The sequence below is a fragment of the Cetorhinus maximus genome, chromosome 4 (genome assembly GCF_964194155.1).
Source record: "Cetorhinus maximus chromosome 4, sCetMax3.hap1.1, whole genome shotgun sequence".
Classification (NCBI taxonomy): domain Eukaryota; kingdom Metazoa; phylum Chordata; class Chondrichthyes; order Lamniformes; family Cetorhinidae; genus Cetorhinus; species Cetorhinus maximus.
This window is the reverse complement of record NC_135882.1, coordinates 19767574-19792370: the sequence shown is the minus strand read 5'-3', so window position 1 is coordinate 19792370 and position 24797 is coordinate 19767574. Positions and strand designations below refer to the sequence as shown.

The following is a 24797-nucleotide window of genomic DNA, read 5'->3' as shown; positions in this document are numbered from 1 at the left end:
CAGTTAAATGTTGGCTTAAGGTTGGCGGGCAGCCAAAGAGACCAGGCGGCCTTCCAAAAAAGCATCCCACAGGCGGGATGAAGTTTCACGAGGGATTTAAAATTTTCGGAATATCTTTAAATAAAAGTAATGGACATGTCCCTGCTCATGTGACAGTGTCATATGAGGGGACACGTCAGGAAAATTTTTTCTAACCTTTAAAAATTTTTTATAACTTCAACCGATCTCCCTGAGGTGACACTTTGCCTCAGGGAGACCTGTGTGCACTTTCGTGCGCATGCGCAAAAAAGCGCACTCCCGGCTCAGGGAATCCCTCCCTTGCCCGCACAGGGAGCGCTCAGCGCTTCCGAGCGGATGTCAAGCTGGGCAGGCCTTAATCGGGAACCCGCCCGCCCGCGCCCGCACAACCCTCCCTACGGGGGGAGAAATGCTGCCCTCGATGTTCAGCATGGTTTTACATTTACCATCGGCTTTAATTTCCCTCCATTGGCCATGCAGGCTAATACCATCGCGCATCTCGTCGTCTTATATCCTGTGGTTTTCATTAGAACTGTTTTCAGACTTTTCCACTCTACAGTTTCGCTACTGGGAACACAGAAATTCGCGGGCGTTTCAACCATGTTGCTGATGTGACTTAATGGGTACTGGTGTTTATGCCACTGTCTGATGATGAACCGCTGGAAACTGGTAATTTTGACATTAAGGTCTTTTGGTAGTCTCTGAGCAACCTTGGTCTTCTACCACAACAGTAGACCATTTTGTTCCATAAAGCAACTATTCTAACTAGCTGTTGATCTGAAATCTTCACTGGACTCTGGGTTTGATTTAGCCCACTTAAGTCCGTATATATGCATTGCGTTTCTGGTGACGATGTGGTCATTCTGACGATTTTTGAGGACCCATTCCGATACATGCTACTCAAGATCAGGCCAGTGGCTTCATCTCTTTTCTGACAGTGCATTGGGCATCTTCTCCAGGCTGGATTCCTTCTTCCATTCTTGCATCAGTTTTTGTTTTCACTAACACTGAATTCCCTCACTACAGCACGGTTATTTGACGAGTTGGCAAATGTTGCGACTTTTTGCTTGAAAGTAGCTTCGCACTTCATTCGTTTTGCTGGAGGACCCATTTCTGTTCTTCATTCGCCATGCCAAGCATGGTCTGCTCGGCGTAGGTGTGTCTTAAACTCCTGCGTATCTTCTTTGCAACACAGCCTGTATCGCCTGCTTGATCCCATGCACCAGCTTACAGTATAAGGTAACTAAAATATGCACTTCTGGGGTGAAAAATTGAAGCTGACTAGTGATATGAGTATAGCATTTTGTAGCTGAAAACGGGGTGGGGGGGGTCGACATACTTTTGCCTCTGCTTGGCGTATGATTTTTGGTACTGAAAAAATGGCGTCGGCTTATATGCCACGATCTATGGTATTTACATTTCCCCTTCTGTCTACCCTGTGTGCACATTCTTGGTGAGTCTATCCCATCAGTAAGTTGCTGTTTGGGACTATGGCCTTGGAGAAATAGTTAGGAAGTAGCAGTAAGGTAAGTTGTCACACTATGATGTAAGGGTATGTTATGAACTGCTTTGCATTATCTGGAAGATTAGACTTGAAAAGAAAAGATTTCTTTAGGATGCATACACACTCTATCATTGTTATAATATGATTTAAGGGAGCCAATCATTTATGCCTAATAGTGAGGCTTGCACTGTAGTAAATGTCCTATAAACTATATTTAAAAATCTACATACACTTCCTATGCCAATTTTTTTCCATGATTAGTTCCGATGCCCACATTTACAGTGGATCCTGCCTATGTCAACTTGTCACACTGTAATTACACCCTCCCATGAGTGGTGGCGCTGTAACTCCTCAATTTTGTATCTTCCAGCTCCTTAACACGTACTGCAGAGAGACACCTATCCTCCAACTGACTACTACTCAAATTACTGCATGTTTTGTTATCTAACTATAAATAATAAAATAAAATCAAAGTATTATATAAAAATAAGGACAGAATATATGACTTTAAAATGGAGACAGTATTGTATCTGCATGCCTTGGTCCATTCATGTCTTGTCCTCTTCACCTGAACACTACATTTGATCTCGACTCCCTGGGAAAAACTTTCAACTTCAGCAAGTCAGTGAAGTCAATGTAAGGAAGATGGGCAAAGGTGTATAACAGGCAGCCTAACCCGCTATTGCCTGTTTTACACCCCTGTCAAAGTTGAAGGTTTCACCCCATGTGCAATGTAACAGGGACCAATCAGAACAGCATAAAGTGTGACATGAAAACATTGGCAGTAAGCCTCCAGCAGCCTTATGACAAAGAGCTTTACAATAAAGAGCTTTGCAGGATAATCCTGAAATGTTTTGCTTTAAACTTTTCTCAACTTATATCTGTCAGACCATAGCTTGATCTAACTTGAGTCTAGCAGCAGGCAGCTCTAGCTCTACTACATGAGTACCCCCATTATAAGTTCCATAATAATTAGATCTCACAGTTATACTCACCCTTTTCATTCTAACAACACTGGGTTTGACTGACTCCCAATATACTTGAAGTATTAACATCTCTCATACAAGGGCTACAACATAAACATTCACCTGACTGACTTCCGCTTGCTTTTAACAACATTGATAACTTTACTTTCTCTTTCAGCCTAATGGGGTGAACAGTAACTGGCATCTGATCTGCTAGGGCACATCTCTCACAGACGCAAGTATCTGCTCTCTTCCAGTTGCATGACTAAGAGGCACAAGGTTACAAGTCCTTCTTCAATAGAAATAAAATCAAAGCCTTATAGACTACCCCTTCTCTTTCTAATTCAAATTAAAAATATCAAATATCTAAGAGATTTCTGTTCAAAGTAACTACAATTATTGTAACAATACATTCACACAGCTTTAAAAAAAAAGGTTCTGTAATATTTCCAGACACAGTGTTTAATTAAACAGCCATTTACAAATTCAGAATTAAAAAGCAAAACAGGGCTAAAAGATGGCAGATTTGGCCGTGAACAAGTGACCAAGCCACCAGTGATGTCATGGCAGGAAGCAGAAACACAGTCACACTTTTCTTCAATTTGCAATCAGAATTGACCAGCAGTGCTGGGGTCGCACTGAAGGAGACGGACGATGGAAGGATCACTTTTGGCACCTCGGATGAACTCTTCAAGGGATAGCTTTCCTAGGATAAACCAAGAAGAATTTCTAAACATGAGCCATTTAAGATCAATCAGATAGACTGGAAAAGTGGAAAGTGCAGACGACTGGGCAGGTGCTATACAGTGAAGTACTGGTCATTCTGAACATGTTTTTGATCAGTTTCTTATGCTTTTTAATAATCAGTGTTACATTTCTGTGGGCAACATCAGGCTTAACCGTTCATTTCAGGAGAATTCTTCCCATCACTGAACTGCCTAAATCTGTACTCAAATCCACATTCACCTCTCACCCCATATTGCCACGTGGTCTTTCATGCCCTTTCAACATGAATTAATCCTCATTACCAGCAGGGCATTTCCAACTGAAATATCTTGTCCATCAAGAATGAGGTGGGAGACCTCCCCCAGGGTCAGAGTAGGTCAATGCATTGTAGGGCTAGATACTAAACGGCACTGGGATAACAAACAAAGACTTCGGGCAGACACCGGAAGTAATAGTGGGTTCTGGAGAGACATATGACTTATACCAAAATACTTGGTGGGCACATATTCCCAGTGGGAATGGTGGATGGTGGAGTAGTGGAGAAGTGGTAATTTCACTGGATTAGTAATCCAGACTAATGCTCTGGGGATACAGGTTCAAATCCCACCATGGCAGCCGGTGGAATTTAAATTCAATTAATAAATCTGGAATTAAAGGCTAGTCTCAGTCATGGTGACCATGAAACCATTGTCGATTGTCATAAAAACCAATCCGGTTCACTAATGCTCTTTAGGGATGGAAATCTGCCGTCTTTAACTGGTCTGGCCTACATGTGACTCCAGGTCCACAGCAATGTGGTTGACTCTTAACTGCCCTCTGAAATCACCTAGCAAGCCACTCAGTTCAAGGGCAATTAGGGATGGGTAACCAACGCAGGCCATGCCAGTGATGCCTGCATCCCATGAAAGAATTAGGGAAAAAAAACTTATGATTTAGCTTAACAGTGTATTACATGTGAATATATTGGATAAATCAGTTTTAAAAATAACCAGAGTTATGATGGAAGCTGTTTTTCCTACTCAACTTCAAATAGCAGACCAAATGTTAAAAATTACAGGCAGGTTCTTTGATCTGCAGATTAGCTGGATGGAGAAGCTTAGTTTTGAGGTGCTAAGCAAATTATTGGTCCTTTGAAAGGGAATGGGTATTTTATTTATAGATTCTAGACCATGCCAGTCAAGCACAAATATGGTTTCAGTTGCTGGGAAAGATTAAACTATGTAAGTTTACAGACAGATGTGATACATCTAAATGGCTGAGCGATCAAGGGAACATTGTCCAAATGTAAATTGTTTAACGCATCAAGCCAATTTGTTCATTAGCATAGATTGCAAACAGATGACTGACTGACTGTCTTTTGGTCTGGAATATATACTGCATTTTTTCTCATTATCTTCAGCCCAGTGTCTGGAATTGATATTGAACTTCTTGAGCCAACATGAGATTATGTTGTACAACATCACATCAATAAATGTTTATGAAAGATTACATTATGAAAATAACTTAATGTGTAATAAACTGCTTGAGAAATACATTCTGGAAAATGACAACTTAACTCCCGTGGATATTCTATTCTTTTTATTTCATACTATCAGTAACTTGTTGCATCTTTTGCTTAATTATCTTAAATAAAAAAAGTCTGATTATTAATTTTAGCCTGAAAGCGATGGTGTAGAAATATAGGGCAGAATTTTACAGCCCTATTTTGGCAGGGGCTGGCCGTAAAATGCGGCAGGCCATTATAAATCCCATTGATGACAGCGGGAACATAAAATCCCACTGTCCTAAAATTCTGCCCATAGCATTTACTGTCTTTCATCGTAAATAGGCATGAGCATTGGGTATTCCACATAGGTGCATTACATCAAAGGTAAGGGTTAACTGTTGGACATTTATTATCCTACTCATATCACACAATGGTGTAAGTTTAAGTCTTTTGCAGGAGAGTTAGTCAGTTAGTCTGTTAATGAAGTGCCTTTCTGTCATGATTGCAAGGTAAAACTGGGGGATAGTCCAAATTGTGTCAGTGCCTCTGCAAAATGTCAGATAAATTTATATCTTTGGCCTCTGATATGTACAGTGTTAGCTATTCTCTTCAGCGTCACATGTGGGCCAGCCTTAAATGCCCCAAACTGGGAGAGGACAAAGATAACCAAGTTCAATGCTCCTTACTAGAAGTGCATACATGGAGGTGGCTCATGGAGAAAGCATCAGAGCTCACAGGCAAAGCATCAGGCTCAGCTGTGATATTAGTCCATAAACAAACAGCTTGACAACACTTGCAGCGTGACACTCCCTAGTTTGTAAAAGTCTCACATAACTGATCCATCAAGACCAAAAGGCCCCACTTGCTGATCTCAGTTGGACTGTGCTCATGATTGGAAATGACCAAGCTTCCCGCTCCTGATTGCTTTTCAATGACCACTGCTGGAAAGAGTGTGCGTGCTGCACTGTGAACAGCTTTTCCCCATGATTGAACAGCCTGCCAACGCTCAAAGGCTCATACATAAAAAATGTCCTCTTAAGCTGCTACTGAAGAGGATCTGGTAGTACCGAATATCTTCAGGAAAGGAGGGGAAAAGAAAATCTCTGAGTGTTTGATGCACTGATGAAGAATAGTTACTTGGACCTAAATTCAAGGAGTGCGAGTGCTTATAGATAAGTGTTCTAGCAGGAGTCACTGGCTTAAGGTGAGAAAAAGCGACGTGACAGATATTAAATGTGATAATAATTATTCAATGTAAAGTAATACCAAAGGCCACTGAAACACAAAAACATTTTATTCCTTTGTGTGTTATTTTTAGTGCACCCAGTACCTCATAAATAGAATCATTTAGCGTACATATACCATTGGGGAAACTTCTCTTTCAAAACAGCACAGACAGGAATTTTTATGAAGAAGTTAAAGAAGTGCTAAAAAATAGTATATATATGCATGTATAAAGGGAATTGATAATGGTTATTTACTACTATTCAGCTGGTCATGTTGGCAAGAAATGTACAACATAGTTACCATTCAAACTTTACTCTCCAATTTAAATACAATGCACTCTTTGAGAGTTCTATGAGAAACTTGTTATATAAGATGAGTGCAAATGAAAGACGGTATTTTTTGTAAGTAATCTATTAAAAACAGAGCTATAGATAACGGGTTATAGTTCCCAACTAATACTGCTTCTGTACAAAATGCTGAATATGCTGGTGCTAAATTCCTTCCATTTCTTTTTAATCTGTGGTATTAACCACAGTAATTTAAGAGGTTGTACATAAAGTCAGCAAATATACCCCAGTGTGTCTTATAGAAGAGGTTTTAATGATGAGCTGCTGTTTGGACATTTTGTAAGAACTAAAGGCTGGAGATAATTGTAAAGGAAGTCCTAGGTAGAACCTATCTACTCACCATCTCGGTTGGTATCCATTTGTCTGAAGATTTTTTCTGTCCTTTTCTCAGGTGTTGACTCATCTTCTGGCATCTTCATCACAGAAGAAACCATCTTATAGATTGCCTATATAAAATTAAAAGGTACATCAAGCAGTTTTACATCAACACTGATTCTCATCATCTGCTGCAGAGTTTAGATATCAACCTAATATCTATTTTGGGTGCTTATGTCTTGGATGCGCAAAATTTGGATGAAAAGATCTTCATATTCCTCCCTGAGGCTAGGAAACCGTGAAGGTGATCTGCGCCCTGTTACAAGTTTTTGGGCCTGCCTTAGATATCCTTTAGATACAGTGAGACTAGTCACATAAGCATCCAAGTGTCTAACATTTAGGAATGTGCCAGTGTTTCTCATTATCAAATTATACAATAGTGAAACCTAGGAGTATAACAATAGTGTCCCCCATGATCTGAACTGAATGTCATGCCTTCTCAATAAAACAAAAGCAAAATACTGCGGATGCTGGAAGTCTGAAATAAAATCAAGGTGCTGGAAATAGTCAGCACGTCTGACAGCATCTGTGGAGAGAAACAGAGTTCTTCAGAACTGGAGGAGAGTCATATTCGTCTCGAAACATGAACCCGGTTCCTCTCTCCACAGACGCTGCCAGGCCTGTTGAGTTTTCCCAGCACTTTCAGTTTTTATCTCATGCCTTTACATGTAGCCTCATGCGCGTTTCTCCGGTCACTCTGAAGGTGAGCTGAGATGCTTGCATGAGACAAGGTCAGATATCAGTATAAAAACAATCATTTTATGTCAGAAAGTCCAAGTTCATTTCAACCAGGCTAGCCAATGAAATAAGACAACATCAGGCATTTCCAAAGGAGAAAATCAAATTGCAACTTTTCAACTGAAACGCAGTTATTTTATTTTCCAGGCAACAAGTCAATGTGCAGAATGGCTGTTATAGTCAAATCTCATCTTGGTTCAACAAAATGACCGAACTCTTGAGAATAAGAAAAGTTATAAAATATATGCCACACTATCGTTATTTCTTAACTTTGCCTGTTCAGCCGCTGTTTGCAACCAGCTGTGGGTTTGATTTAACAGTGGCTTTCCTCGCTGGACCAGGCTTCCCCCCAGACCTTGCTGACTGAGCTGACTGCCCAGATGTCTTTCCCCGACATTCTCCAAGTGTACACAGGAAGGGGAAGACTGAGGTCTTCCCATTCAAGGATTCAAGTCGTCCTGTCAACTATAACCAATGACCCATTCTCCCACAAGCAGATAGCTTGATAGCCCCATGCTGAGTTCATCTCAATAGTTGTCAAGATTCACTGAGTTCTCCAAACAACTTTCATTGTCTAAAGCACTCTGCTTTGGGTGCCTCCTCTCTTGAATTACAGTTCCCCCCCCTCAGCTGTTGTGAATTTAACCCATTGAGAGCTACATTTAACTCAAAGGTAAAATTTTTAACAGAATTTGCGCCAAGATCCTCCCTCTGAAAACACAGTCAGAAACCCCAGAATGTGACATCCTGTTTCAAAGCCTCTCTCAGTGACACAATTTTTAGTGCAAACTCTTAAGCACACTACATGTACCGTAGGATACTGATGTTCTTCCACGTGGAACCATTTCAATGCTCTAACCCTTTCTATTCATGTTCCACACTGCAACCTGGCAGGAGTACAAGCTGGTTGCTGATTCCATTGCTCTGCTGCAGGTCATTGGCCTTTATGGATCCTGCTCTTTTAATAAGAATGGAGAAGAAAAGGCAACGGGAGGAGATGATTAAACGGTCACTAAGATTTCTTTCAGGCGTCCCAAAGAATCTATTGCCCCCATCTTAAATTATACATTCAGATTCATGTGATACATTTGAAATCTGGTTCAATTCAATTTGGCTGGTTTTCTTCAAAAACCACAGAGACAAGTATCGTGTGAAAAGGAAAACTTCCCATTGGCGCAGTAGAGGACACTTTTCTGACTCTGGAGCTGAATATAGTGAGAATGGTGCTCTCTCTCTGGCTCGAGCTATGTGTGACTCTCTGAGGGAGCTTGATGCTGACGCTGGGTGATCAAGAATGTTTATTGCCCATTACTGACATCTCTGACCCCGATGACTGCAATCAATTCACCAAGAGTACAGACAACTTTAATATTCAGAATTTAAAAGGTATCCCATATCTTTTTGGTTGCTATGAAGTATAATTGTATATGACCCATTGGAATAAGTGGGCTAAAAACCTCTTTCTCTTTACTCACAAGAAGAAAGAGGCTTGGAACAGCTTCAAAGACAGAAACAGATAGAAAAATTGGTTTATATAAGCATCACTGCTTGTAAACAATTTAAAGAGGTTACTTATAGGGATAATTGTAGATGCAGTGTACTGTCATCATCACTATGGTGATGGCAATATGACTGTTAAGAGGTTGCAGTCTGTAATCATAAGTATTGGAAGGTCTTCAGTTTAACACTTTCGGTATCAAATGTTTTCTGCAGCTTGTGAGTTGTGCGTTTTTTTTCCTAGTTATTTCCTCAACTTCTCATTTTCCCTGTTTCCTCAGACCATGCACTGTGCCCAGGTTATGGCAGCTGGAATTCAGCCTGTCCCTCTAGGCCCCTGCCAAAGCTGCCATAAAGCCATTAAGAGATTGGCAAGAGTAACCCTGGGCAGCAACCCCCAAACTGCGGGTGCTGATTTTACCCACTGGGCTGCCAGCAGCCGATGGTACCAGTGGGAGGTCCAGTGCGTTTCAAGGCTATAACCTCATTGCCATGCACTATATCGGGTGGCTCAGAGGCTTACCCAACCAGCAGGAAAATAGGCCTTGTGGAGGGAAGGCCTGGTCAGACAGTGGATGCTCATTATTGCAGAACCCTGACATTCACTCTTGCTCTTCCTGAACCACCACATATAATTTTAACACTTGAATTTTTCAGGTCTTTTCCCTGTACCGCTTGGTTTTATTGAACAGAGCCCATGGCAGATGCTCTGACCAGCAGACTGTTAACATGGCGTCACGGCCCTATGTGAGTTTAGAGGAATGAGAGGTGATCTTATTGAAACATATAAGATCCTGAGGGGACTTGACAGGGTGGATGCTGAAAGGATGTTTCTCCTTGTGGGAGAGACTGGAGCCAGGGGACACAGTTTAAAAATACAAAATCTCTCCATTAGGATGGAGATGAGGAGAAATATTTTCTCTCAGAGGGTTGTTAATCTTTGGAATTCTCATCCCCAGAGAGCCATGGAGGCTTGACATTTCAATATATTTAAGGCCGAGTTAGATTGACTCCCTTGTCAATCAAGAATCTAAGCGTATAGAGGGTAGGAAGGAAAATGGAGCAGAGGCTACAATCAGATCAGCCGTGACCATATTGGTTAGTGGAGCAGGCTCGAGGGGCCGAATGGCCTACTCCAACTCCTAAATCGTATGTTTGTATGTATGTATGGATCAGGTGTATTTGTAGTTACAACATAATTAAGTGTATGCTTTAGTACTATATGAACTATAAATGCAATAAACCATGTTGCCATGAAGAGATATTAATGTCTATAATGTTATTGGAAATTATTTTAAAATTGGAATTGTGGTAGGGTCTGTGTCTATGGGCAGAAATTTCCCCCTGTCAGTGGGGTTGTGTGGGGGCAGGCGGGAGCAAGAGCGAACCCGAACCCGAGCAGCGTCCCCGATTGGGGCCACGCCGCCATTTTGCGTGAGCGGGCGAATTAAGGCCCACCCAGCATGACGCGCGCCTGGAAGCGCTGAGAGCTCCCAGTGTGGGCGGGGAGGAGGGATTCCCTGAGTCAGGGCTCGCGCATGAAGGAGCGCAGAAATCTCCGAGGCACGGAGCTGCCTAAGGGAGATTAAGTTCGCAGTGAAAGTTTTTATTAAAGTCAGAAAAAAATTATTTAGACATGTCCCCTCATGTGACAGCGTCACATGAGCTGGGACATGTTTATCAAACGTTTGAAATTTTTAAATATAATTCATAAACCCTTCATGAAAGCTCATCCCGCCCGTGGATGAGGTTTCATGAAAAATGTTAAGGCCACCTGGGCTCTTCGCCTGCCCCCTGACCTTAAGGTTGGGCGGGCAGCATTCTTAACAACTTTAATTACTTTCTTAATGGCCTTAATAGACCTTGGGAAGAATTTCCCCCATGTCAGGGGGGAAGTGCAGGAGCCGGCGTGCCTCAGATCAGTGCCCCCCCCGAGCCGCCATTTTATGTGGGCGGGCCAATTAAGGCCCACCCAGCATGATGTCCGCCAGGAAACGCTATGCGCTCCCTATGCGAGCGGAGGGGGAGATTCCCTCAGCCAGGAGTGCGCTCTTCCGTGCATGCATGTGAGAAAGTGCACTCATCTCCCTGAGGCTAAGTGCTGCCTCAGGGAGATTGGCGCCAAATTTAAAAATGAAGGGGCAAAAATAAAATTTCCCTGACATGTCCCCTCATGTGACACTGTCACATGAGTTGGGACATGTCCATCACTTTTAATCAAACATCTTTTAAATTTTTAAAAACCCTCATGAAAGCCCGTGGATGAGGTTTCATGCTTTTTCTGAAGCCCGCCAGGGCTCCCGGCCTGCCCGCCAACCTTAAGGTTGGACGGGCAGGTCCATCAATGAACTTAATTACTTTTTAAATGGCCTCAATAGGCCGTTGACAGGTCGGCGGGCGCACAGCTGATTCGGTTGCGCCCCCGCTGACCTGAAAATTGAAATGATGCAGGGTGACGTCGGGAGTTCCACCCAACGTCATCCCGTGTCATTTTATGTGTCGGCGAGCGGGCCCCACTCCCTGCTCAGCGACCTACATATCCTGGCCTATGTGTGTGTCAACGTGTGTGCCTGTGTGTGGCTTAACTGGATTAAAGCCAGCTAGCCTGGGTGCTTTGATGTACAGTAGTTTTGAGATGTTAATTAGATAAACATAAGGAAGTTAAAAGGTATACTGTAAATTGCATTTGTTGAATAAACCATTCAAAAGAATGGGTAAAGTCTTGCACCTAGCTGGGAGACACCAAGCAAAGTGTTTATATTACTAATAAAATTGGTGGAATGAAAGGATTATTGTTAGGAGAGGTAAAATTTTTTAAAACCTAGTAATACATGGAAAATTTACACTCAAAGGGGAAGCTATATTTAACAGAAAGGAGCTTGTGTGTGTAAGTCAGGTATTTAAGATCTAACCAGCCTGTGAGCCTACAACTGTGTCTACAAAGGAACCAAATTGAAAGGAATCTCATTTTGAATTTGTAAGATCAAATGTGCTTTGCCTGGTGTCTGTTTACAGTCTATGGGCTATTGTTGCCTGGGTGAAGATTTACCTTTGAGCGGTTAATTTGGGGATTTGTTTAAAAGTTATAATGGTAGTAATTTATAGACATGTGCATGTGTTTAATTTGTTGTTAAATTAATAAATGTTTAATTTAATTTTATGTAAAGAACCTTTCAAGGCTTGGTGTTCTTATTCCTGAATTCAGAGCTGCATCTTAAACATAGCAATTGAAAATATAGGTTATGACAGTTGTTCAAGTTTCCCTCTGGGATTTAAACATCTCAGCTTTTACCAGCTGCTGTGTCATAACACTTGCGAGCATGTGACACTTACTTTAAGGACCTTATTAATTATGCAAATCATAAACCAATATTCTAACACACCCAAATGCACAACTGAGATGGAAATTCCTCTTTCTACAGCACAGAAACTGCAATTAGTGTTTTTACATTTTTGAGCATGGATGAGTTTTCCACTTCTTAAACAGGAGTTACTGCGTTTGAGTGAAATCTCTGACCTGGTTGTTGGCAAGACATCTTATTCTGCAGTACTTCCCCCACTGGTGCCTCTGCCTGCCAACCCTTCTTGGCATACAAAAATCGCATCATATTTTGCTGCTTCTCTTTGACTCAGATTGAATTATAACATATTTCAACACAAACGGGTGGTAGAAGTTTGGAACTCTCTTCTGTAAATGGCAATTGATTGTAGATCAGCTGTTGATTTTAAATCTGAGATTGCTAATATATTTGGTTAATAAAAATCTAAGGCATATGGAACAAAGGAGTTAGGTCGCAAATCAGCCATGATTCCATTGAATGGTGGAACAGGCTTGAGTGACTAAGTGACCTACTCCTGTTTCTCTATTCCTATGCTCCTTATTTAAACAGAAGATGGCAGCCACCACAGGAATCACTCCAATTACATTGAGCTGTCATATCCTACACGCTGTAAGGACTCATTCCATTCTCCCAGTTCCTCCATCTCCATCACATCTGTTCTGATGATGCAACCTTCCATACCTGCGTTTCTGAGATGTCTCCATTTTATGCTCAACTGAGGATTATCCCCCTACCACGACCATGGTTGGCAGGATCCTCCACCATGTTTGCCACATTTCTTGCACCTCTGCTCTTACCCCTTCCTCTCTGTCCCAGAACCATAATTGGGTTCCCCTTGTCCTCACCTTCCACACCACTAGCCTCCGTATTCAACAGATCATTTTCCACCATTTTCGCCACCTCCAGCGTAATGTCACCACCAAACACATCATCACCTCCCCTCCCATTTCAACACCCCGTGATACCCTGGTCCACTCCACAATCACCCCAAAACCCGGTCCCCTTCGCACGGCAGCTCTCCATGCAAACATAGGACCTGCCATTTTAGCTCCTCTCTCCTCAACGTCCAAGGTCCAGACACACCTTCGAGGTGAAGTGGTGATTTATGTGTATTTCTTTCAAGCTAGTCTACTGTATTCGCTTCTCACAATGTGGTCTCCTCCACACTGGGAGACCAAATGCAGATTGGGCAACGCTTTTGTGGAACACTTGCACTCTGTCTGCAAGCTTCTGATGGCCTGTCATTTTAATTTTCCTCTTACTCCAACACTGACATCTCTGTCCTTGGCCTGCTGGACTGTTCTAGTGAACCTCAACATAAGCTTGAGGAACAGAACCTCATGTTTAGATTACTGTCTTCCGGACTCAACACTGAGTTCAACAATTTCAGGTCATAAACTCTGTCCCCCTATTTTATTTCCTTTTCTTTTCACGTTTTGGTTTTTCTCTTATTTTCGCTTTCAGACAGTAGCACACCTGCTCTAGGCACATCTTCTGTTTCTTTGCTTCTTTTCTTGCTCCATTGCCGTTTCCTTTGGCTCTGGAAGACTAACTCTTCTGTCATTCAATCTCTCCTATCTTCTACCCTATCACAGACCTTCCTTGTGTCCTTGTCTCACCCGTCTCTTGGTCAAAAGCTATCACATCTCCAACTTTTCCCGTTCTGCTTTTGAAAAGTGTTGAAAATGTTGAGTAGTAAATAGTTGTGCTTTAAACTGTCCATTTACTTCCTAGATAAGTGAAAGTTGGGTCTCAAGGATAGCTAATCAGTATTTCTACCTGGACATTGCCATGGAGATGGACTTTGGGAGAAAAAGTGCCTTTAAAGATATCCCAGGAGCTCACAGAAAAGTTAGTCTGCCGAGATCTGGGAGAGGGGGGACAGCCATAGGCAGTAAGACGCTGTGGTTCACCATGCAAGAATGTGGGTGGGAGCTTGCACTCGGATTGAAAAGACCAAATTTAGGAGGAGTTAAAATGGGGCTAGAAGATTTGTTTAGCTTGTGCTAGAGGAAGAATCTCTGGGGGAAAATCTCACTGTGAAAGACAGTTCTCAGATTAAAAGTTCCCAGGCTGAGAAAGGAAAAGAACAACATTAAACCCCCGGGAGCTAAGAATCACCTTGGATTGATTCCAGTAGAATTGAATGTCTACTTAAAGGACAATGTAAAGTATATCTGTGAAGTGTGTTTTCAGTTGTATTGAAAGGGGAATTGAAAGGGTTCTGCTTTGTGGTTTAAAATATAAGTTACCTACAAGTTGATGTTTAGACAATAGTGCTTTTAGTCTTTTGTTACAGCAAAAGTCTTAAAATGTGAAGCCTTGTCGTGTCATCCTTTCAGCTATTAACTGGAAGTTCGAATTTCTTCTTAAAAGTTATCGGCCTCTACGGAGATCGTAACACCTGTCTCAGCTTATCTGCTGCTAAAACCCTCATACCTGCCTTTGTTACCTCCAGGCTCAACTGTTCCAATGCACTCTTGGCTAGTCTCCCATATTCCACCCTCAGTAAACTTGAAGTCATCCAAAATTTTCCTGTCAGCATCTTCACTCACACCAAGTCCCATTCCCCTATCAGCCCTGTGCTTGCTGACCTACAATGGCTCCCAGTCAAGCAATGTCATGATTTTCAAATTATCATCCTTGTTTACTAATCCTCCATGGCCACACCCCTGCCTAACTTCATAATCTCCTCCAGCCCCATAATCTTGAGACATCTGCACTCCTCTAACTCTGTCCTGGAGTATCCCTGGTTTTAATTGCTCCAACATCGGTGGCCATATCTTCAGTTAGTAAGGCCCCAAGCTCTGGAATACCCTTCCTACACCTCTCTGTCTCTCTACCTCACTTTCCGCCTTTAAGATACTCCTTAAAACTTATCTCTTTCCCCAAGCCTTTGGTCATCTGATCGTATATCTTCTTCTGTGGCCCTGCAAAATTAAGCTTTTTCTGACAGCAGAAACTGCCGCGCCAATGGCCCAACATTCGCATTCACAGAGCAGAGATTGCAAAGTATATGCTTCACTCACTGCTTGTTCGTAACCTGGAACAAGATCTGCACTGAAACACTGAATCCTAATTTTTGGTTTATTTTTCTGGACTGCAGATGGCGCTATGTTTGTGCTATTCCACACAAAATAGATTGTCCTTGTGAGAAATAGGTGGTATTCTACTACACTGACCGATATTGCTCAATTATGTAGGATATATGGCACAGAAAAAGGCCATTTGGTCCAACTAGTCCATGCCAGTGTTTACACTCCATTCAAGCCTCCACCCATCTTTTCTCTATCTTTGTAAGCATTCCCTTCTGCCTTATATGCTTGCTTCATTTCCCCTGTTATGACGTGGCAGGTGATATGTGCCAGGCAGATCAAATCCACAAGGGAAACTTGGCTACACTATCACAACAGTTTTGCAATTTGTATTTATTACGAGAATATTTGTGCACTGAACTCAGAAGTAGTGAGTCCACCAACACCTTTAGTGATTTAAAAAAATAAATTAAAACATTTATTAACAAATGAAAAGAATTCAAACACATACATAAGATTATAGTTACCTAATATTATAACAAATCCCAAAATTCCTAATGAACCTGACTTTCAACTACACACCCCCTTTAAGGAAACAGTCCAAAATAGATTTTAAGTTTAAATAAGCAATCCAGCAAGGTTACCACAGCACCTACTCGACAGTGGAATTCCAAAGGTTATTTAACACGACTTTAGTTACTGGACACAGCAGACTTCTTCTACAAAAGTGGATAAAGGCTTTTCCCAAGGCTGCTTCACCTGGTGGCCTTTCAACTCTTACATGGCCACCCCACCACATAGCCTTCTATGTTTCTTTATATATGTCTCTCTCTCTTTAATGTGTAAAATCCCATTTGGAAATTTACTTTTCCCATAACATAACTTCATGTTGTCAATATAGTTTTTTTCCTTTTTGGAAAAATAAACATAATAGCCTTGCTCTATTTATCTTGTTAATTGTAAAAATCCTACCATCCCTTTGAAAATCAAACAACTCCCCACTTATCTTAAAATGCAAATTTCATTCACACCTTATCTACTGATTCTTAGACTCTAGCTCACTCATTAGCAGTCTAAATATCCTTTTTACACCTGACTCTTCTGGCATATTTCAACCTTTCAGCTTTCTGACTCTAATTCAATTAAATCAGTCACCCAGATAGAACATCCACACTCTCAACCATAAACCTACCGTACAATATCCCACAATACCATTATGAAAAATGTGATTGTTTCGAAACACCTCTCAAATGCACCTATACTGTTCACTTCAACCACTCCCTGTGATAGTGAGTTCCACATTCTTACCACTCTTTGAGTGAAGAAGATTCTTCTGAATTCCCTACTGGATTTCTTGGTGACTATCTTTTACTGATGGCCGCTGGTTATGCTTTTCCCAACAAGAGGAAGCCTACTCTCTGCATCCACTCTATCAAAAGTTTTCATCATTTTAAAAGATCTCTATTAGACCACCTCTCAGCTTTTTTTCCCAATAGAGAAGAGATCTAGTTTGTCAATCCTGTCCCCTTATGTATACCCTCGCATTTCTGGTATCATCCTTATAAATCTTCTCAGCAGCCTCTCCAGTGCCTCTATACCCTTTTTATAATTTGGCATTCAGAAGCACACACCAGGCTCGATACAGGTTTAGCACAACTTCCCTACTTTTCAATTCTATCCCTCCAAAAATAAAATCGAGTGCTTGGTTTGCTTTTCTTGTGGCCTTGCTCACCTTTATCGGTTGATGTATTTGTACTCTGAGATCCCTTTGTTTCTCTATCCCACCTAGACTTGCACCTTCCTCGTAACAAGTGACCTCCCTACTAGAACGTGCTACCTCACTGTCTGTGTGTTGAACATCGTTTGCAAATTATTTGCCAATCTGCAAATGTATTAATGTTCTCCTGTAACTTGTTGCAGTCCTCCTCAGTATTTTTTAAAATTCTTTCATTTATTCTTTATTCTTTGCTGGCAAGGCCAGCATTTATTGCCCATCTCTAATTCCTCGAACTGACCTTGCTAGGTCAAGTCAGAAGACGGTTAAGAGTCAACCACATTGCTGTGGGATTGGAGTCATATCTCGGTCAGACCAGGTAAGGACGGCAGATTTCTCAAGGACATTTGTGAACCAAATGCTCCCCTTTTAAAAAGGTTTTTTTTCATGATCACTATCACTGAGACTAACTTTATATTCCAGATTTTTTAACTGAATTCAAATTCTGGTGGGATTTTAACCCATGTCCCCAAAGCATTAGCCTGGGTCTCTGGATTACTAGTCCAGTGACATTACCACTACACCACCGTCTCCCCGTATTTGACTAACCTGCCAAATTTGGTGTCATCTGCAAATTTAGAAATTGTTTTTTGATTCCAAAGTCCAAATTGTTAATGTAAATTGTGAACAGCAGTGCTCCCAGCACTTGTGGAACACCACTTCCCACCTTCTGCCACTCTGAATAACTACCCTTTATACCCTTGAAGCCAGCTAGCAATCCGTTCTGCCAATTATCCCCTGACTCCACATTCTCTGACCTGTTATGATCCTTGGCCAGACCCCAAGTTATTGGTGAGACCCAGTTTGGGACCAATAACGCTTTGTTTAAAGTAGACAAAGTTCGAGATTCAAGACACTTACTAAGTGAACAAAGCCGCAGGATTCCACGGGTTTGGAACAAACAAAAATAAACTTTACTATGTAAGTTCAGAAAGATGAAACAATTTACAATATCTATCTTATACTCTAACATTCAGGGTAATTATGAGATACATGTCAATTAACAGATGAACTGTGATCAAACACCACCCTTTCCAGTAAATGCCGAAAGCGATCAAAACAGATTCCATGAATTTCTCACTAACCCACCCAGACGTCTTGTTACATTGTGAGCCAATGAATCTCACTGAAACTTCGAGGGTTTCCAATCTCCACATTTGAAGATATTGCTTTGGAACTCTCTCCAAAAGTCGCTCCGACTCGGACGGCTTCAACGACAGTCCATCTTGTAGGGTTTCAATCTTGCCTTCCGAGATTCCTTTCCCCTGGATTTCTGAGTACATTCAAGTATCATCTTACAAGCACAATTTCAGCTCTTCAGCGGTACTAAGGGGACATGACTGCTCCAAAGGGGGACCTTGGCCCCAATGGCCTGCGGCATGGATTCACGGACCTTCGGCTGCCCTCTTGGATCTTCAGCGCTTCTCCTGAGCCCACTTCACTCAGTCTGCTCCCTGTAGCTTTTTTCCTTAATTGGAGACTGTTTTTCCTATTCTTTTCAGGGGTAGGAGATGGGGGACCTGCTCCTGTCCCCTGCCTCTTGGACACTTCCTGGGACCTCTCCCTGTCTCTCCCCAACCCCACTGGTCCCTTACCTGTGGGATGATTCCTGGGACCTTCACCCTGTCCCCTTTCCTGGTCCCCCTCTCCAGGACACTTGCTCACTATGGTGCTCTGCATCTGGTCACCCGACCCAGGTTTTCACGCCCTTCTTCCATTTTGTCTAGGTGCAGGTGCACGGGGCCTGTCCTGGGCCCAAAAAAAGTGAGGATGCCAAGCTGCCCTAGTTTCTAGGTTTCTATTGAGGTGAGGAAAGATTTCTTCACTCAGAGGGTGGTCAACCTGTGGAATTCTCTACCACAGAAGGCTGTGGAGGCTGGGTCACCGAGTATATTCAAGAAAGAAGTTGATAAATGTTTGGGTATTAGGGGCGTGGAGAAAAAGCGGGAGTATGGCGTTGAGATAGAGGATCAGCCATGATCATATTGAATGGCGGAGCAGGCTCCAAGGGCCAAATGGCCTGCTCCTGCTCCTAGTTTCTATGTTCTATGTGCAGCCCCCTCCTAGCCTGTGCCTGTGCAGGAGGTCCAGGACTTGGAGGGCTTGGAGCTTCCGACCTCCGTTCCCAACAAGCACGTCAGTATGAGTTTCATAACAGACCTTATCCATTAATCTGTTATGAAGCACCTATTATGGACCTTTTGAAAACCCACATAAATTACATCTACTGCATTACCATTGTTCAAACGTTGCAGGGGTGATAAATGTACAGTGACCATCGTCCATCATTGTTTGCTGTAAAACTGGTTTGCTGGTTAGAGACAGCCTGGAGCAGTGGGAACAAATCTTTTGTAGAGCTTCCCCTCTTGTAACACTGTGAATAGAGAGTGATCCACAGCCCAGCATTCACGTTGGCAGTGTGGGGTGGAAAAGTGCTTCTCTATATTGGCATTCTGTCCAATAGAAGAATAACACAAGAAATTTTGATCGTCCTTGAGCTGGAACTGGCAACTTTCAGTACCTCTTTCTTGCAGGTTGCAGAATCAGTTGTAAAAACATTAGCTGAGTTTGTTTATCCGGGGGAGTAAGGAGAGGTGTGGGAGTGGGAGTAAGATCCAATTAACTGGTCCACATTGCAGTTCCTGCATATTACTGGCACCCATGGTTGATCTAAGAACTGGTAACTAGGACCAAACTATCTTCACTAAGACCAGCAAATTAAAACCCACCCTGTGGCAGTTTCCGCCATTCTTTCTAACGGGAATAGCTTGTTTGTTTCCTATAGGAGTCAAAAGCTTCCGTTGCAAATCTGTGATAATCGCTGCTCCTCTGCAGTCGGTTCAGCACAACGACGCTGGGAGGGCATTTCAGTGGCCCGGCCTCTTCAAAAATTCCGTCATGTTTCATGGCAAGTTAGAATCATAGAATAGTACAGCACAGAAGCAGGCCATTTGACCCATCGAGTCCACACTGGCTCTTTCAAAGAGCAATTGAGTAATCCCATTCCCTGGCTTTCTTCCCCTTCAATTTTTTTTCTCCTTCAAACATTTTGAAAGCCGCGATTAAGTCTGCACCCACCATTCTATCGGGCAGTGCATTCCAAATCCCTACCACTCCTGACATAACAACCTTTTTCCTCACATCACCTCTGGTTCTTTTACCAATCGCCTTAAATCTGTGCCCACTTGTTCTCTACCCTGCAGCCATTCGAAACAGTTTCCCTTTATTTACTTTATTGAAACTCTATGATTTTAAACTAATTCCCTCTTAGTCTTCTCTGCACAAAGGAGAACAAATCCATCTCCTTCAGTCCCTCCACATAACTGTGGCCCCCTTGTCCCTGCAACCATTCTGGTAAATCTCTTCTGCTCCCTCTCCAAAGCCTGCATATCTTTCTTTAAATGTGGTGCCCAGAACTGAACTCATTGCTCCAGCTGAGGCCAAACTAACATGTTATATAGGTTTAGCATAACATCTTGGCTTTTGCATTCTTATACTTCTATTCATAAAGCCCAAATCCCAAATGCTTTAATTGTTTTGTTAACTTGTTTTGCCACCTTCAAAGCTTCATGAGCAAACACCCTTAGGTCTCTCTCTTCTTGCGCCCCTTCAACATTGTGCTGTTTAGCTTGTATGATCTCTTCCCACTCTTTCTATCAAAATGCATCACCTCACACTTTTCTGGATTGAATTTATCTGCTGCATGTCTGTCCATTCCACCCGCCTATCTGTATCTTCTTGAAGGCTATTATTATCTTTATTGTTTGTACACTTCCAAGTTTTGTGTCATTTGCAAATTTTAAAACTGTGTCCTGTGCACCCAAATTTAAGTCATTAATGTATGTTAAAAATGGCAGTGTCCTAGTGCTGAACCTGGGAAACATCACTGTATGCACCTGTCCACTCCGAATAACAGCTATTCACCACAACCTTTAGCCAATGCTGCTGGCCCTTTTATCCCAAGGGCTTCAATCTTGTTAACCAGCTGGTTATGTAGTACTTTATCAAATGCCTTTTGAAAGTCATACACAACATCAAGGGCCACCCTCAGTGTTACCTGTTCTGGATGAAACTCAAATCAAGTTAGTCCAACATAATTTGCCCTTGACAGCTTTGCAAAGCTATTATTACTGGTAGTCTATGATTTTCAAAGTGGCCATTAATTTTTTCCCAGAATGTTGATTCTAAAACAACTAATATTACACTGGCTAGCCTGTAATTACCAGAATTATCCTTCTTTACTCTTTTGAACAAGGGTATAAAATTTGCAATCCTCTAATCTTCTGGCACTACCTGGTATTCTGTGGAGGATTGGAGCAGCCCCGCAATTTCTACCCTTAATTCCCTCAGTAACCTAGGAAACATCCCATCCAGAACAGGTTACTTATCCACTTCAAATACTACCAGCCTTTCTAGTACCTCCTCTTCATCTATTTTTACCTCATCCAGTATCCCAACAGCCCCCTCGTTTACCGTAGCTTGGGAAAAATCCTCCTTCCTGGTAAAGGCTGATACAATTAGAAACTCAGCCATGCTTTCGGCCTCCCCACTGGATCTCCATCTTGGTTCCTAGTCAGCTCCACCATTCCTTTTACAGGTGATATGCCCAACAGGAGACCTTTGGGTTCCCTCTAATGTTAGCTGCCAATCTATTCCCACACTAGTTCTTTGCCCCTCGTATTTCTTCCTTCATTTCTCCTCTGCACTTTTCACTCCTTTGAAATTTCGGACATCTTATAAGACCTCTTGGAATTTCTGACATGGAGAATTTTTCCCGCCCCCCCTCCTCTCCCCACGCCATTGGGAGGATTACACAAAACAGATGATCTCTAACCAGGAACATTGGAAATGTTAGGAGGAATATTTGCGCTCAGTGCAAATGACTGAGATTGCAAACCAAGTTTACAGATGGGCTGGGTGTTCAGTTTTTAAACAGTGATCTACATAATTAATCTTTTTTTTAAGAATCAGAACGACTGGGTGTCATTTTGGTGAGGAGACATATGCTAAAGGATGACCAAGGCTTGCCAGTCAATATACAAATGCCATGTGCTATAACATGTAACATTATAGGTGAAAATGGGTCCAAGAAAGCAGGAGGCTATAATAAGCTCAAAGAAGATATTAGGGGAGATGGGTGATAAAAGGGAGGGAGGAAAGCAGCAAGTACAACTCAACGAATGGCCTCTTAGATACAAAGAAGCTCATGTGCTCCTCGTACATGTTTTGGTAGTGAGGGAGGAGGGGGCAGGGTAAAAGAGCCCGAGAGCTATTCGATAGTGAAGAAAAGATTGGGGAAAAGAATATGTTAAGATGATCCATTAACAGAGGAAACCAAGACCCAATAGCACATGATATCATTCAGCCAGATCCAGTAAGGGATGACTAAATCACTTGTGTCCCAGATATACTCAAGTTTGCGCTCCTTGGACTTACGCGAGCAAAGTCTGGGGGGGACTCGTATCATGGGGGACAACCAGAATGTCAGAGAGTAAAAGTTTTGCTGAGAGCAGGAGTATTGAAGGTGAGGGAGTAGCTGAGCAAATCGAGAGCTGTAAAACTACTGTGGTGAATAGAAGGCCAAAGGCCCGGGAGTTGGTGTTTGAAAGTGATGTGAATAACTTGTAGAAGTTTTTTTTCCAAGGGATAGATGCAGAAGAAACTGGGGTGGGAAGGAAGTAGGGATGTTGGTGATGAGGGATGCAAGGATGAGTTTGGACATGGCTTTGGTAGTGGTTGAGCCAAGGTGAGATGAAAGGGTGGCTGTGAATATAGGTAGGAGACACAGAGAAAATAGATGGCCAGAGGAAAGAGTAAAAGATGAGATGAGATGAAAACTGAAATCGTTGAGGATAAGAAGTTGCTCAAGGCAGAGTCTGAGGGAAAAATGGCAGCAGTATACGTTAGGGTGAAACCCTAGGTCGATTTGGGGGTGGTGGGAGTGGTAAACAATGAGAATTTTAGAGAGGTGAGAAACATGGAACAATTGGTGACATTTTCAAAAGGAGGAACAAGTTCTCAACCTTTCATTTGATTGATTGCATTCTTGCTACGGTGATGCATCTTCCTCTTGCCCTCATTTCCACTTGAACCTAAAAAGGGCATAAACCCAGGGCTGGACTTTATGGAGGTGTCGTGGGAGGGTGGGTCTTGCCTGCTGGCTGGAGACCCAGGTTGCCTCTTCTGGGAAGGCCCGCCAGTATTAAGTGCCACTCAGGCACTTAAGTAGGCACCAGCGGGCCTTCCCTGGGATCAAGGACCCTGGGGACAGCCCGCCTACTAAGAGCAGTTGGCTAATCAGAGGTGGCAGCTCTTTTGAATGGCAGTGCCACTCGGTGGGGGGGGGGCGCCTTGGCTGCTGCCGGAATGACAACTACCAGAGGCCCAGGATCAAGGAGTGACCTAGGCCACAGGTAAGTAATGGCGGGAGGAGTTTTAGGGGGTGGGGGTCATGGTGGGGGAGGGGTGCAGCAGGGTTGGCAGCAAGGTAAGGGCAGGTGGCTCTCAGCCAGAACACCACCACCACCCTCCCTTCCCGATGTCACATCCCTTGATCAGGCACCGAGTACCTTTGAATGAGGAACTCCCCCCAGGAGACCACAAGCAGGCCACACAGTTTTATCCGTCGTGTACGCCACATGTTGACAGGCCAGCCTGCAGCTGGGTTAATACCAACAGTGGCAGGATGAAGCCCTTGAGTGGTCATTAATTGCCCGCTTAACGGCCTCAACTCACAGCCGGGCGGGATGTCCGACCACGGGCCTACCCGACTTGATTCTGGTGTTGGCGGGAAGGCAGGGACATTCAGGCCTGCCACCATCCTGCCCCTTCCTGCCTCCAAACATGTCACAGAGAGGTCATAAAACTCCACCCCCAGTGTTTCTGCCACAATGTAAACCTTGCACGGATTTCCTCTCAGGCAATGATGTGAACAGCATTTTGTGCCAGGAAGCAGTGCAAAAACAAGGCTGCTTTGGAATATCCCGCTTAGATGTGTAGCATTAGACTACTAGGGCACAATAATCAGGTTTTCGCCTCTCGCCAGAAGTGGCCTCAACTCCACGCAAAAAACAATTTGAAACGTGATCAAAACATCTGTGCCCACCATTCCTCACCGAGTAAGAATCTAGCCATAGCACAGAATCCATACTTTTTATTTTCACCCATGTTTAAATAGGATAATCCACAGAAAAAGGAGGAGCTAAATAAAACAAGAAATTACAGAACACGGAAAAATTTGGATCATGATATGGAAGCACTTACAGTTCAGTGTTTAAACAACAGTCCTTCTGGGAAAGGAAATGGTTTGGGCTTAGCTGGGTACACAAGTTGCAAACTGAGTCCAGATCACTTCAATACATGCTGTCAACCTTAAAGCAATATTGCCACTGTGATTTTGTACAGGCTATGTAATATTGGTGGTATGTTAACATTATGGTAGTTATTGTGCCTATTAGAACGTATAGTCTTTATTTTAACTACGTTTCCACCAGAATAAAACATCAAAATTTACGGGAGGTAATAACATATTCTAAGAAGACAGCTTTCCCCAATATCTAACGTTGGGTTCTCTGAAGAGAATGTGCTTGGCTACAACCAGATGAGCTTCAAGGTTGAAGTAACAACTGCTACTCAGTATTTGACCCCAAGTACAGACCTGCTGCACGTGCAGACTAAGCAACTTTCTGAACCTTTGTATGTGTAATGGCAGGAGGGGTGTTGCGGGGTGCGGGTCATGGGGAGAGGGGTGTAACGGGGTTGGCA

The 24797-nt window shown here is 42.7% G+C and overlaps 1 protein-coding gene across 2 annotated transcripts in view; it reads right to left on the bottom strand.

Moving 5' to 3' along the window:
- Positions 1-523: 523 nt before the first annotated feature.
- Positions 524-24797, bottom strand: part of LOC144679529 (neurocalcin-delta) — a 370337-nt gene continuing 346063 nt past the window's right edge. For both annotated transcript variants that reach the window (XM_078540016.1, XM_078540015.1), the window contains exons 5-6: positions 6614-6719; positions 524-3193 (exon numbers count right to left, since the gene is read on the bottom strand). In XM_078540016.1, coding sequence (XP_078396142.1) covers positions 3096-3193; positions 6614-6719 — 204 coding nt within the window. In that variant the 3' untranslated portion in view covers positions 524-3095. The remainder of the gene's footprint in view (positions 3194-6613; positions 6720-24797) is intronic.